This window comes from Urocitellus parryii, chromosome X (genome assembly GCF_045843805.1).
Source record: "Urocitellus parryii isolate mUroPar1 chromosome X, mUroPar1.hap1, whole genome shotgun sequence".
Lineage (NCBI taxonomy): Eukaryota > Metazoa > Chordata > Mammalia > Rodentia > Sciuridae > Urocitellus > Urocitellus parryii.
The window spans coordinates 123,712,558-123,727,578 of NC_135547.1; the positions used below are offsets into that span (position 1 = coordinate 123,712,558).

Sequence of the window (15,021 nt, forward strand, 5' to 3'; positions counted from 1 at the left end):
TTTGGGGAAACATTGGAAAAGGATAAAATCAATTTGCTTAAATAAAATTAACCCCCAAGTTGATACTCCATAGTTGTGGAAGAGCCATTAGGGGTTGGAAATCTTCTTCTCTGAGTACCTGGAACACATAACTTCTTAAATGCAGTGACTTGAGAGACTGAAGTACAAAGAAGATTTTGGAAAGAGTAATATATTGTGAATACTCTGTCTTTGCACAGTTAAAAGACAAAGGTTAATATGTGCATTATTTATATACCAAACAAATTTATCAGATCACTTTCCAGAATTCTCTTCCACAAGCTTTTATTAAACTACTTCTAAGATGTAATGTGTTTGGTACTCTTGGGGAATCCAGGCATGAGTAAACTGAAATCCCTGTTTCAAGGGATTTAAAATATTGTTGGAGAGGGAAACAAACCTATTATGACCAAGATAGAATACAGATGTGCCATGATACAGGAGCAAAGTGCTGTCAAATGCAGAGATGGACACCAGAGATTTTGAACAGGGCATGTTGGTAATGTTGAAAACAATGCTTCACAGAGTATGTTCTCCCACCAGCAACACCAGGCAACCTGTTACAGATGCAACTTGCCAGGTATGACCAAGACTGTTTTCATGAGCCCTCCAGGTGAAGCATTCCAAAGTTTGAGAATCAACACTTCAAAAAGAAGATGATGTGAGACATAAAGAGGCATTCAAAAGTTTTTATAATGAGGGGAAGGTAGGAGGACATTTATACTACACATCTCTTACATTTGCATTGTAATTTATGCCCTGTTATCTAATGCAACTTTTACTATGAAACATAGTAGGAAAGATCAAGTTTAGGTTTGGAGGCAAATAGGAATTGGAGGAAATCCTCACTCTGTCACAAAGCTGTGTAAGTGGGGGCAAGTCCTTTATCCTCCCAGAAGCTATTATCATCTGTAAATGGTAACAGTAATATTCTCTGTGGGGATTTTAGGTAAGGATTCCATACAAAGCAGAGTTGGTGCTCAGTAAATGACTGTTAATTCTATGTGTTATTTTTATTTTTATATACACCTACTGCCCATGAGAAAACCTGGGCTTGCTTGTGGGCATGAAACTGCCATTTGGAATCTTCTCAGTCCTGGTTGGTTTTATTACCGCCTAGTTTTCAATACAGATGGGGCTTCTATAAAGGCTATCATGCTGCTTATAGAGGCATCAGCACATCTGGGTTTACCATCTGTGTCTCTAAAGGGCTTCACTGGTTGGGTGTGGAAATGGCAGCTACTGAGGCAGAGACCCAGACCAGTAGTAACTGCATTTGGAACAGTATAGATGAGAGTTGGATATAAACACCAGTGAACTTCTCATTTTCTCCCCCAAACTAGCCACTTTGGAGAAGAGAGAGATATAAGTCCTCTATGTTTTCCCCAAGTTTGAAGGTAAAATAGGCCGCTTTGTATAACCAGTAGAGATTGGATATAAAGTTGGACTTTAAGAATATAATATGTTTTTTTTCTTATGTATACAATGTATAATCTGCAGAAGGGGTGCTACTGTCATACAGTGGATCAAAGCCAGAAAAGCTGCCAAACAGACTAAAATGCACAGGACAGCCCCTCTTCCAGTCCCCAACAAAAAATAACCTAGTTGAGCCAGGTGTGGTGGCACAATCCTGTAATCCTAGTGACTTGGAGGCTGAGGAAGGAGTATCACAAGTTCAAGGCCACCCTCAGCAACTTAGTGAGGCCCTGTGTCTAAATAAAAAATAAAAAAGGCTGGGGATGTGGCTCAGATAGTAAAGTGCCCCTGGATTCAAACCCTAGTACCAAAATAAATAAATACATATGTATTTTTAAAAAGGACTGAGGATGTAGCTCAGTAATAGAGTATATCTGGGTTCAGTTGCCAGTACTTAAAAAAAATCTAGTTGAAAATGTCAACATGTCAAAGTTGAGAAGCCCTGCCCTAAAATATCTCATCACCACTTTACCTCTACATCAACTCATCAAAGATCAAGACCATTTCTCCTTGGGTTAGTCTGTTTCTAAAATGATTCTTCATTGTTCTAAATCTTTTATGATAAAACCTTTAGTGTTACCTTGAACCCACTCAGTCTCCAAGGTGTGTGGATTTTTGTCCCCAAACATTTCTGATTCGTGTCTTTTTTCCCCAAATTCTTACCAGTCTAGTCAAATATTACTCTCCATTATAGTCTTTCCAGGATTATCTCAACATTATTTGTACTCCTGGAGTTCAGGAACCTTGGATTGTCCTCTTTGAGTCCTCCCTGGCCAGCACAGTGCCTGGTGAGTGGAATGTATAGGAAGATCTATTTGGGACTACATAGGGAAAAAGATTTTTGGAGGAATATAAACACAAATTTCCAACATTTTACCAAAAATGTATGCAAAATATTTAAATGTATTTTAGTGTGTATGTTTATTAAGGCAAATTTTATTTTAATTAAACATTCTTCATAAAGAAGGACCAATATGCTGAAATGCATTTTTAATATTTTTTAAATTAAAAAAAATTTTTAGTTGTTGATAGACCTTTATTTATTTTACATGGTGCTGAGAATTGAACCCAGTGCCTCACACATGCCAGTCAAGTGCGCTACCACTGAGCCCCAGCCCCAGCCCTGAAATGCATTTTTTAAACATGCTTCATAGAAGAAGAATAAATATGCTGGAATACATTTTCAACTTTCTTTTGAATATTGCACTCAATCATCTTTATTATTTCTCCTCTCCATCTCTTCATTTGATTATATAGCACGCAAATAATAATTTCTAGAGTGGTCATAGGTATTTTGTGGGCTCTTTAGCTGTGAAGTAGTTTCTGTTCCTTCCTTGCTGATTGAGACTTTTCTATTCCAGTCTCTCTTGACTGTGTGCTTACTCATACCCTTCCCAACTCTTTTGACTTCTCTTCCTGACCACCTCACTTCCAACTGCAGCTCATATACTGACTTCTCTTAAAGACGTTTAACCTCTTCCTGTAGGATAAGCAGGAATTAGCTAAGTAAAGTTTGGAGGAAGAGGTCCCTCGGGGCAGTACAGTATGAGTAGGTGCTGAAATGGGAGTTGGGTGTGTTCTCAGCACAAACTAAGGACTAGAGGTGAGGATGCTTAGAGAGGAGGCTGGAGGGGCAGGAGAATGGAAGTCACAGAGGGCCCTTGTGGTTTTATTCAGATTTAAAACTGAATTCAGAAAAAGCCATACCTTTTACAAGAATCACTCTAGCTGCTGGAACTAAATTGAATGGACTAAAGTAGATACCAGGAAACCAGTGAGAGATGCAAGTGGCTTGGATAAGGGGGTGTTGATGGAGATGGAGGTGGAGTATAGAAGGAATAAGAATTTAGGAGGTCAGATCAAATGTGTTTGATATATACTTGGCTGTGGGGGAAAGAAGGAAGCATCAACAATGAGCTCCAGGTATGAGCAACTGCATTTGGGGCTTTCATGAAAATACACACATGATTCTTCATCATCTTTGCATTTCTGGTGGCATCATCATGAGATAACCAGAGAGAGCTCTTCCCAAAATAGTCCAAATATAATCTCAAAGGAGGGAAAGACTGAGGACATGAGAGATGAGTCTTTTCTCTCCACTTCTAGAAATGTGTTCCACGTAAGAAATAAAAATGGCTCATATTTTTAAAAACTTTCCAATGGCAACATTCTACTATTACAAGTGAGTTTTTTTTTGGTTTTGTTTTTCTGACTATTAGCTGTTGAATTTTAAATCCCAGTCCCTGCCCTTTGCACACTGAAAGGACATGTATAAAGACTGGTTTTCATTTCAAGTCATTGACACAGGAAATCCTGAATTGTTCTCCTCAGATTCAAAACACAACTTATCCCTTGCCTTGTTCTATCAAGAACACAACATGATTGTCAGTAAGATATGGAGTTTTACCAATTCCCTCTTTTGCTTAAAGCACTCACAGTCAGAAATGAAAACATGGAAATCATGGATACTATAGTGGCTTCAAGTTCAAATATAATGACATTGGAAATATTACCATAACACTAAAATCACTTTATTAATAATCAACAAGGAAATTGCCTTTATTCTTCCAACAATCATAAGTGACTCTCCCATTCACAAAGGAATTTTAAATTTCCATGGAGTTCTGAGTAATTTATAAAAAGAAAAGCCATGGAGGTTGTTATGAGTTAAACTATATTACCCCCAAATTACAGGTTGAAGTTCTAACTGCCAGTTCTTCAGAATGTGACTTCATTTGGAAATAGAGTGGTTGCAAATGTAATTAGTTAAGATGAAATCACAGTGGAGTAGGGTGGAGAAGAGGAGAGAGACATGGAGGGAGGGCACCGCATGTGACAACAGAGGCAGAGATTGGAGTGATACATCTTCAACCTAAAGAATGCAGTAGACTGTTGGTAAACACCAGAAGCTAGAAGAGGTGAGAAAGATCTTCCTTATAGATTTCAAAGGAAGCATGGCCCTGTGGACATCTTGATTTTAGACTTTCATCTTCCAGACCTGTTACACAATAAACTTCAGTTGTCTTAGACCACTGATATTGTGGCATCACTTTCATTAATTTTTGATTCTGTTAGCAGAATACTGCTAAAGTACATGAGCTTCACATAGATTCTTAATTATCAATGCTACTGAAAAAAATTGACATTTTAATTTTACTGAAATAATTAGAGACCATAAGAAAGAACCTCTAGCAGAAAACAAATTAATATGGTATCAACAGAGATGTCACAGACTGACAGCTTGGATCCCCTTAAATTCATAAGTTGAAAACCTAACCCTCAATGTGATGGTTACCAGAGGTGGGGCCCTTGGGAGGTAATTATGTCACTAGGGTAGAACCCTCATGAATGAAATTAATGTTGTTATATTAGATACCCCAGAGTGTTCTCTCACCTTCTGTGCACCATGTGAGGTTACAAGGTGAAGTCAGCAGTCTACAATCAAAAAGAGGACCTTCACCAAACCCAACAATGTTGGCCCTCTGATCTTGGCTTTCCAAACTTCAGAACTAAGAGAAACAAATTTCTACAGTTTGTAAGTCACCCAGTCTCTGACATTTTATTATAGTTGTCCAAACTGACTAAGTGGAGGGATGGCTCTAACTGCCCCCTTATCATTCTTGTCTGTTCAATGGAATTATTGGGCCTTTCATTTATTTTTTTTTATTTTGTTATTCTATTTTATTTTTTGATGCAGGAGGTTGAACCTAGGAGTGTTTTCCCACTGAACTACAATGCCAATCCCTTTTATTTTTATTTTGAGGGAAGGCCTCACTAAGTTGCTAAGGTTGGCCTCAAACTTGTGATCCTCCTGCCTCAGTCTCCCAAGTTGCTGGCATTGTAGGCATGCACCACCACAGATTCAACTCAATCTTGCCTTTTAAATTTTTATCCCCAGGCCACAACAAGCACAGCCATAAATATCTCCCTAAAAACTTACCATGGCAACAAAATAGGGTTCAATATGACAAAATTAAATTATCTTTGGCAAACTTGTGTTGATTTTTACTTTGTCCATATTAGATAACATCATGACATACTGTTTGGGTCAATTGCTGAGACATACACATTTAAAGATAACTCATCCTGCAAGATTAACAAAGAGCCTATACTTTAGGAAGAATGATGCAATGGAGGTGATTCTTCTTTTCATGCTGAAGGCACTTTATTTTCTTATGCTTAGTTAAGGTCCAGTTATTCTCAAGTAGATTTCATAAGCTGATTCAAGATTCATAATGGATAGAGGGTACAATGACCTGATGTGCAGGAACTATGGGGCTAGAAGAAGTGGTGAGGAAGCCAAATGACTTTATTTGGGAAGATTGTGTAAAGGGTACCAACAGACATCTGATTTTATATTTTCTGAGTGTGAAATTAAGAAATAATTAATTTCTGTATTAACAATTATCTTAATATAAAAACTGCTTTTCCTTTGATTTCTACCGATGATATTTTTTTCCAAAAAAGAATTCTCAAAAACCCAGCATAGGTGACAATTTCTTTTATAGTATAGCTTAATTTCCCTATTATATACATATCATACACTTGTCTTATAAAATGAAGAAAGTTTAATCAATCATCTTAAGATTTACAGCAGTGGGAAATTAACAAATACTCCAAAAGTTTTCAATGTAGATGCATACTTTTCTAAAAAAAAAAAAATGGTTAAGAAATAAAAGATACTAAAAACCTATCCACTTCAGCCTTTACATGACATCTAAACCTTAAAAGTCAAACATTATAGCCAATATCTCTAAAACTTATTGTAAAAGAAAGGCTAATTCAATCATAGCATAATATAACCATGTAGCCATAAAATTTATGATCAGTCTAATCAGAAACATTAATTAACAGTGCCATAAGTTCTTATATATTAAAAAGCAGGTGTTGTAGGCTGATTGTTAAGAGGCCACAATGATACATACCTCCTGGCATTCACAGTCTATGACCAAGATGGCAGGCTGGATGGTAGTCCAGGGGAAACTGTTGATGATTGTCTAAGTCAACCACTGATCTGTCATAGACTGATTTCCACAGACTAGGTGATCACAGTCCCACCAGTTCAGATGTTTTCCCTGGACTTCAGTGGTCATTCCCATGAAGCTGGTGGGATCTGTGGTTGACATTTAACAAATAGAATATGGTCCAAGTATTGGGTTATCATTTCCCTGAATAGATCACACATAATTTAATGTCACTTAATTACACATGATTTCATGTCGCTAGCAACCCCTCTCTCTTGCTGCTTTGTGAGAGAGGTCCACCTGGCAGGTACCTGAGAGCAGTGTTTGGTCAATAGTCCAGAAGAAATTGAATCCTGAAAATGACCACATAGATGTGAGCTTGAAAGTGGGTCCCAATCCCAGAGATGTCTGTGGCCCTGGCCAATTCTTGGAATGCTGCCTCTGAGATACCTTGTGACAAAGGACCCAGTTAGGCTGCATCTGGTCTCCTGACTTCCAGGGACTATGAGATCACAAACATGAGTTGTTTTAAGCCTCTAGGTTGTGTGGTAACTTGTTACACAGTAATAGATACCTAAGCGAGAAGGGTCATTGCCTTGAATTTGTATTATGGTGTCAAAACATGGCTTAACATCAGTTAGTATTACCTAATGGAATCAACATACAGATTATTATATCGTGAGTCATTTTCAGTTAAGACTACATTTTTCAGACTTTGCCAAAACAAGCCTTCTGCCTTGGGGTTGTCAGGCCACTGGAGGATGGAGCTCTTACAGATCCGCCGTCGCAGTCGCAAGTACTGAGAATGCTGTAGCACTGGCTCTAGCAGGATAAATATAATCACATCCATGTTCTCATCCATTAGCCTCTGTAATGCCAAGTAGAAAGCTGTTTTAAAATTCCAGCTTTTGGCATATTTTTTGGTTAAAATGAATATCGTTTTCTTGCTCTGGTTTATGCTGAGCATGAGGTTATCAATGATGGCCAACCCCGGGTCCCAGTCCCTCTCCTGTAGACAAAGGAGAATATTTTTCCCTTCACTCTCTTCAAGGTGGTAACGCAGCTCATTGATTACCCAATCAGTAACAGAGGCATCTTTGGTGTCATAAGAAATGTAAGCATCATAGAAAGTTTGGGATGTGGAAAGAGTCCTGTAACCTTTGATCTTTGCAACACACATATGGTAGATAAACCAGACATCCCAGTAGAACAGGTGGTGAGCCAGGGCAGCCAACATAACCATGGTAGTGATAAAGAACGTGAAGAAAAAGAGTATGGCTGCAATGGTATCTGAAACACATGTTGTCAGCTCTAGGCTCATAATGCTCTTCCCTCTCTGGTCCCCAGGACTGGCACAAATGACATCTATCAATCTAGGAATTGTGACATTTGGATTCTCATCTATCCAACTTCGAAAATCTCCAATGTCACAGGTACAGTCAAAAGGGTTTCTGCCTAGTTCCAAAAGAGCTAAATTGGTAGTAGTCTTTGTCTGAAGTGTGGATTTGTTGATCATTTTTATCAAGTTGAAACTTAAATCGAGGTGCACCAGATGGCTGGCTTCGGAAAAAAAGCCAGAGGGAAGGTGGGCAATCTTGTTCCGGCTCAGCAGCAGTGTCTGAAGAGAAGGTGTAGATTTAGATAGGCTGTTAGTTAAAGAGGACAGCTCATTTCCACTTAAGTCAAGCAAGAGGAGATATGGAAGCTTCTGGAGTAGTGTCCAGTTAAAGAAATTTAACAGATTATTATTTATGTACAGTTCAGTGAGATTGTTTGGCAAGTTAAGGAATGCTTCATTTGGGATATTCTGGAGGTTATTAGAAGACAGGTGCAGCCGTGTCAGGTTCCTGAGACATTTAAAAATGGACCAGTACCTGTTGTCTTTGGTGTTCCACAAAAGGTCAAGGCGGTTTCCAGTGAAAACTAATTCCTTCAGGGACATGCTCTTCAGTTCCTTCTCCTCTGTTAAAGTATAAATGCTGTTGTAGCTCAGGTTCAAAACTTTGAGCTGTGTCAAATTTTGGATAAATCCTAGACGATGTGTTACCCCTGCTATTTTGAAATAGTGTGCATTATAGCTGAGATCTAGAACTTCCAGGTGGGACAGTTCACGGAGAGCATTGTTATCATCAAAGTCTAGTCTATTGTTGGTCAAATCCAAGTATTTGACCTGAGGCACAGCTAAAAATTCAGTTCCATTAAATACTTGGCCATTGCCATTGGCAGAGAGATTTAAGCAGGCAATGTCACTGAAACCTTTGAATTGGTTTTTACCAATAAAGAAAATACTGTTTAAACTTAAATCCAAGGCTTTGCCATAACCAGTACATTGTGGCTTCATTAGAGAATTGGTGTTATGATAAAAATTTGAATGTGGGTCAAACTTGGCATCCATGGAGCGTCGTTTAATGGTATGACTTTGCAAAGAGGAATCATTTGTAGGAGTTTGCCTGATATCACTTACCAATGGTGATATTCTGTTTTCTGACAAGTAAATAATTTCCAGTTTGGGGAATCTTTGGAAAAGGGTAAAATCAATTTGCTTAATAAAGTTAATCCCCAAGTTGATAGTTCGTAGTTGTGGTAGAACCATCAGAGGTCGGAAATCTTCTTCTCTGAGTGTCTGGAACACATAACCTCTTAAATGCAGTGCCTTGAGAGACTGAAGTTTAGAGAAGTTTTCAGAAAGAGTAATATATTGTGAATATTCTGTCTTTACATAGTTAAAAGATAAATCGAGTATTTTTAAATTGGGCAGCTTTGTTAAAAATTCCCCAGAGGCCATTTCTTGCACTAAATAGTTGAATTCGAGATGCAACACCTTCAGGTAGTGCATATTGTCAAACCAGGTGGAAGGAACCTTCCGGAGGGAAGTGCTAGAGAGGTTTAGGTAGAGAAGCTGGGTCAGATTTTGAAAAGCAAGAGGATGTATCTCAATCGCGGCATTTCCATCACAAGGTGTACAAGGAAAAGGTGCATTGAAACATCTTGGACAGTTCCCGCTTAAATCTAGTAATCTTAAATTTACCAATCCCTTGAAGTCTTCTTGACCGATAGTTTTGATCTTGGTGTTACTCAGATAAAGTTTTCGAAGGGAGTTGGGTAGTTTGGGTGGCACATGGATAAGAGTGTTGAAAGACAGTGACAGCACCTTCAAGTTTGTAAGGGATTCAAATGTCCCATCTTCAATGTAAAATGTTTCACTACAAACAAAATAGCAGTTCCAGCCCAAATAGAGACTTTCCAAGTTCATAAGTCCCAAAGTGTCATTCTTAGTTATTGAAATTATATTGTTTTGAATTAAACTAAGTTCTCTCAAAGACTCTGGCAAACCAGAGGGTATTCTCTCTAACTGGTTGTCTTCAAGCAGTAGCTCCTGTAGGTTTTTTAGATTGAGGAATGCTCCATCTGTAATATTCATGCCATTTTTATTCATATCAGGATTTTCATTATAGTGCTCTTGATTGGCATTGTGGTTTAGATTTATTTTAGTGACATATGGAAGCTCTGGAAATGATTCATTTGTTATGTGTGTGATGAAATTATCAGACAGGTCGAGTTCTGTCACGTATTTGCCCACTGTTTGAGGAACTTTTTGCAGTTGACGGCTGTCACATTCTGCAATAATGGAGTTATTTTGCCTTTTCTCATCACAAGGATAGCTCCTGGAGTAATTCGATTCAGCAAAGAACTCACAGGAATCAGAGATAAGCAGGAAAAGGCAGATCAGAATCGAAGACCAGAAGGACATCTTTTCCTAAAGGAAAAATCAAATGTAGAAACACAATTTTAGAATAGCAACATTTGCTGGGCATTTCATCATGAAATTAACAATTCTTCCTCATACTTATATGAGTTTGAACTGGAAGTTCTCTTAAAAGTTAAATAAATTGCCTTAAATGAGGTTCCAAATGATTTTACTTTTTTACTGTGTTCAGCTTCAGGGTACTAAAAGCAGTTGAAAATGAAGTTATATGAGATTAAGGCAGTAAGAAGTTTTTGCAGATGCAATTACCAAGATGCCCCACTACCATATTGAGTCTCAGCTGGATCACGGCTCTGGTTCATATTAAGGCTATAGCATAGCACCTGTGTATTTATAGCATCAACCTATTGACACAACTCTTGATGAAAATTTTCCAGCCTCAAAGTAGTGATCAGATCCAGTTTCTAATGTGATATCACCTAAGATACTTAAGCCAGTATCATTGCCAACAATCTCTCTTACTGTCATTTCCCACTATTTTTCCATACCTCTCTGATGATGATACATATCAAGTTCTCTTATCTCCACACAGGACTGGAAAGTGTACATCTTTGTGTGAGCATGTGTGTATGTGTGTGTGGTGGTGGGGATTGAACCCAGGGCCTTGCACATGTGAGGCAAGAACTCTACCAACTGAGCTATATCCCCAGCCCAAAAGTGTACATCTTATGCTGATAAAAATAACAAAACAAAGTGCCAGGTTTTGTGTTAAAAACTTCCTCACCCATGTTAAGGTTCACAGGAGCACAATGAGGTAGGTTTCATTTATTATCCATATTCTGCAGATGAAGAAATAAACTCTGAGACTTAAATAACTTTCAGAGGATGATACATTGTAGTACTGGGACTTGAGCCACTCTGATTCCCAAATAGGTTTTTTGTTTGTTTGGTTGTTTGTTTGTCACAACTAGCCATCATGCTGCATGATTTTCTTTCGAAATCCTTGTGCCATAACAGCCTCAAGTATAAATAGCACTCAAAAAAATGTTAATGGAACAACTACTACTCATATGTCCCTTTTCATGCAAATGGTGACATCAACAGCTATTTGCTAATTTTGAAACTTCTGTAAGGAAGACATGGTGCTTTATGCTTTCATGCATCTTCTGCAACACTCAGTAGAGTGCCTCAATATTTGTGCACATTTCTTAAGATAGAAGAGCTGGAAGTATTACTTTTGGTAACTATTTGCAATGAGCAGATTAATGTGGTTTCATCAGAGGTTATGCTTAAGAGTACTCTAAAAATCTTATTTTACTGGACCTAGAGACCAACTTTACCAAAGTAGAATTTTCACTAAAGCCCAACTCAAGACTGTCTTTATTATGAGTTAAACCCAAAGTTCCTTCTTGTGAAATTCTCCTACAATTTAGAGTTGATGCAATAACACCGTTATACCCTGACTAGGTTACAAAAGATTTTTGATGTGGATGTTGATTATTCTGAGGGTCAATAATTACTGCCCACTTCAAACAGTCAAGGAAAAGCCAGCTCCTTATGAGATGAAAATTGAAATGAAGCAGAACTCTCAGATATTTCCAGACACATGTAGTTATTTTTAAAATACAGCAATATTGAGGTCAAAAGAATGTTTCAGTCAAAGGTAACAGCATATGCAAAGGCCCTGAGTATATCCCAGTGAGTTCCCTATGCGGTGCCTTTAGAGCAACCCTGGGATGGAAATCAAGGGAGTTGTAACATAGGCTGAGACAAAGTACATCAGGTTTCAAGTTTGGGAAGTTGGTTGAAGCTTGCATAGAACTGCTTACAACAGCAGAGTCCAGAGTAAGAGGAAGGACCAAGAGGATTGGGGTAGCACATAGCAGGGAACTAACAGATAATATTGCTGAGGTTCTCAGTATTTCCATATTGCCCCATTCAATGGTCATTTTCCAACCCTCATCTTAGCAAGCATATAAATGTAAAGGACTCAAAGGAAGCCAGGGATTTAAGACAAGAGGAGTGGATTCAAAACAATTATGTTTTTAGCCAGTTGTGGTGTGCACATCTGTAATCCCAGTGACTCAGGAGGCTGAGTCAGGAGAATCACAAGTTTGAGGTCAAACTCAGCAACTTAGAGAGACCCTGTCTCAAAATAAAAACTAAAGAAAGGACTAGAGACATAGCTCAGTGGTAAAGAACCTTGAATTAAATCCCTAGTACCAAATGTAAAAAATTATTTATTTAAATTTTCAACTAAAAGTTGTATATATTTATGATATATAGCGGGACATTTTGAAATATGTATATTGCTATGGTGGAGTACCATGTAGCAATTACAAGGGATAAGACAATTCTATGTTTATTCGCTAATTTAACAAACATTTATTAAATGTGAATTTTATTTCAGGATCTTTTTCATGCTAGAAATGCAGCAAATAACAAAACAAGTGAAAATGCCTGCCAATTTGGAATGGATGTTGAAAGATAGAATGTTCAATAGTGGAAAGTACCATGGATAAAAATTAAGATGGGAAAGAGGATGGTTATTAAAATGCCCCTCAATTGGACTTGTCTATTGTTTTTGTCAAAATCAGACTGGGGTCATGGGTTTAGGGGAGGAAGATCATATTGGTGAAGTGCTCTCCTGTCTCAAGAATACATGCTATCAACCTGGCTTTCCCTGTTGATGTGGATCTTTATCATCAGACTGAGTTAGTGTTTTTCAGATCCCTATTACAACTTTTGTCTATAAATTAATGAAACATTAGTTTTTAAAGAGTTCTATGGGGAACATGTCAGGGTAAGGACAGATTCCTGACCCTTCCCTTTGTCTGATAAAAATAGTACCACTGGTAGGTGAGACATCTTTAGGTGAATACTTCAGGGAGTCCCAGAGGGCAGGGCAATTCTGTGTGGCCTCCCTATCCTCTAAGTAAGGTCTCCACATTTAATTTCAAATATAATTCTCTGATACAAATCAGAGCAATTGAGGAGAAAAACCTCTAGGGGCCGCTAGAGACCAAGAAAGGAGCCTTTTGAGATTCATGCAAAGTTTTCAGGATGAAAATAACCTCCCAGAGAGTTGGAAGTAACTTAAATTATGGGCCATGGAAATCAATAGAACACTCCACAAGAGATTTCTGAGTGAATAGCTTGAGGTTTCTAGTGTCACTCTTCCAAAAAAGATGACTGAGGTAAGAACATTAGTTGTCAAACACCAAAAGCATGAATTGGACAAGTACATGAGTGGCAACAGTGGAAAATAGTGAGGAGGTAGCTAGCCAAGAAGTTGAGGAGAGCTAGGTTTGATGGCACACACCTGTAATCCCAGCCACTACAGAGGATGAGGCAGGAGGATCTTGAGTTCAAGGCCAGCTTCAGCAACTTAGAGAGACCCTGTTTCAAAAAATAAAAATAAAAAGAGTTTGGGGATGTGGCTCAGTAGTTAACCACCCCTGTATTCAAACTCCAGTACTAAAAAAAAGAAGAAGAAGAAGTTAAGGAGAAATCACTGCTTGTTCAAGCCTTCACATTCCATTCTATGCAGGACCATAGAGTTGGTAGTGCTTATTTTCCTAGGTGCTCAGATGAAATCCAGGGGAGCACCATGTAACAATGCCCAGTAGAGTGAACCCCAGCTCATAACATCCATGTGGATCCTAGAGAGAGCAGAGCCCAAAGAGGCAGCAAGAGCTGCATTTCCTCAGCCAAGTTCTTCTTTTTGGCCACACCTATGCCTCTGACTACCAAAAGTCTCAGGTCCAAAAGGATATCAGTGGGAATCTGATCCCAGATGAAGTGAGAATTCACTCTTTTCCCCCCTCCATTGCTGGGGATGGAACACAGAGCCTCATACATGTTACATTGGTGTTCTACCACTGAGCTACACCCCTAGCCTCAAAATTTGCTGTCCCTGTGGTATAACAAATAAATAAAAACCACCCATCCTGGAAAAAGTGAAATGGAAACTATGCAAAGACAATAGAGAAAAAACTGCAACTATGCAAAGAGAGAGAGAGAGAGAGAGAGAGAGAGAGAGAGAGAGGCTTCCAGCCAGCTTCCATTGGTTGAATATGGCAGCTGAATGCTCCCATTAAACCAAAAGTAAAGGAATAGAACCTACAAAGCAAAGAAAGCTGAAAGGAGACACCAGCAGTGTTTAAGTATGTAAGAAGGTTAGGAAAATGGAAAGGAGACAGATGAGTAGTAGGTGACAGAGCAGACCAGAGAAGGCTAAAGTCTTTGGGCCAAGCTGAGAAAAGTCAATTTACCCCACAGAACCTTGGGAAGATGCAAGACCTGGAGGCAGCAGGCACCTTGGAGGTGACATGCCAGCTGGGGCTGAATGATGTCATAGTCTGTGTATGGAGCCCAGTAGCCCTGCCTCAGCTCTGGGAACTCTGATATCTGTTGTCATCTGAACATTCCACTCCAGCATCCGAGACAGAAGATCAGAGGATCTTACTTTGGGACAACAGAAAATCACAGTAGCAGGGCCAGGGTGAGGCAAAACATAGGGAAGCATTGAAAAACTTGATGATCAAGATGAATAGTCTTGGGCTGGGGGTGGCTCAAGTGGTAGCATGCTCGCCTGGCATGCTTGCGGCCCAGGTTCGATCCTCAGCACCACATACAAACAAAGATGTTGTGTCCGCCGAAAACTAAAAAATAAATATTAAAAAAAGATGAATAGTCTTTAAAAGAATGAAAATCTATAATGAACAAAAGATACATATTTTTTAAAAAGAGAGGACCTGACCCTGTACTTGAAAGACTCTGCTTTGATTGCTCTCCCTCTGTCTGGCTCTTGTTCCAATAAAAATCTGTTTACTAAAATAAGTATGCATTCTGCAA

The 15,021-nt window shown here is 38.7% G+C and overlaps 1 protein-coding gene across 1 annotated transcript; it reads right to left on the reverse strand.

The window, feature by feature from the left end:
• Positions 1 to 7,101: 7,101 nt before the first annotated feature.
• On the reverse strand, positions 7,102 to 10,209 carry Tlr8 (toll like receptor 8). The gene has a single exon (XM_026395183.2). The coding sequence runs from the start codon at positions 10,207 to 10,209 to the stop codon at positions 7,102 to 7,104; it is 3,108 nt and encodes a 1,035-aa protein (XP_026250968.1).
• Between the last annotated feature and the right edge of the window lie 4,812 nt (positions 10,210 to 15,021).

What these genes read in the sequence shown, in the direction of transcription:
- Tlr8 (XM_026395183.2), bottom strand. Translation starts at nt 10,209, where the DNA reads ATGTCCTTCTGGTCTTCGATTCTGATCTGCCTTTTCCTGCTTATCTCT.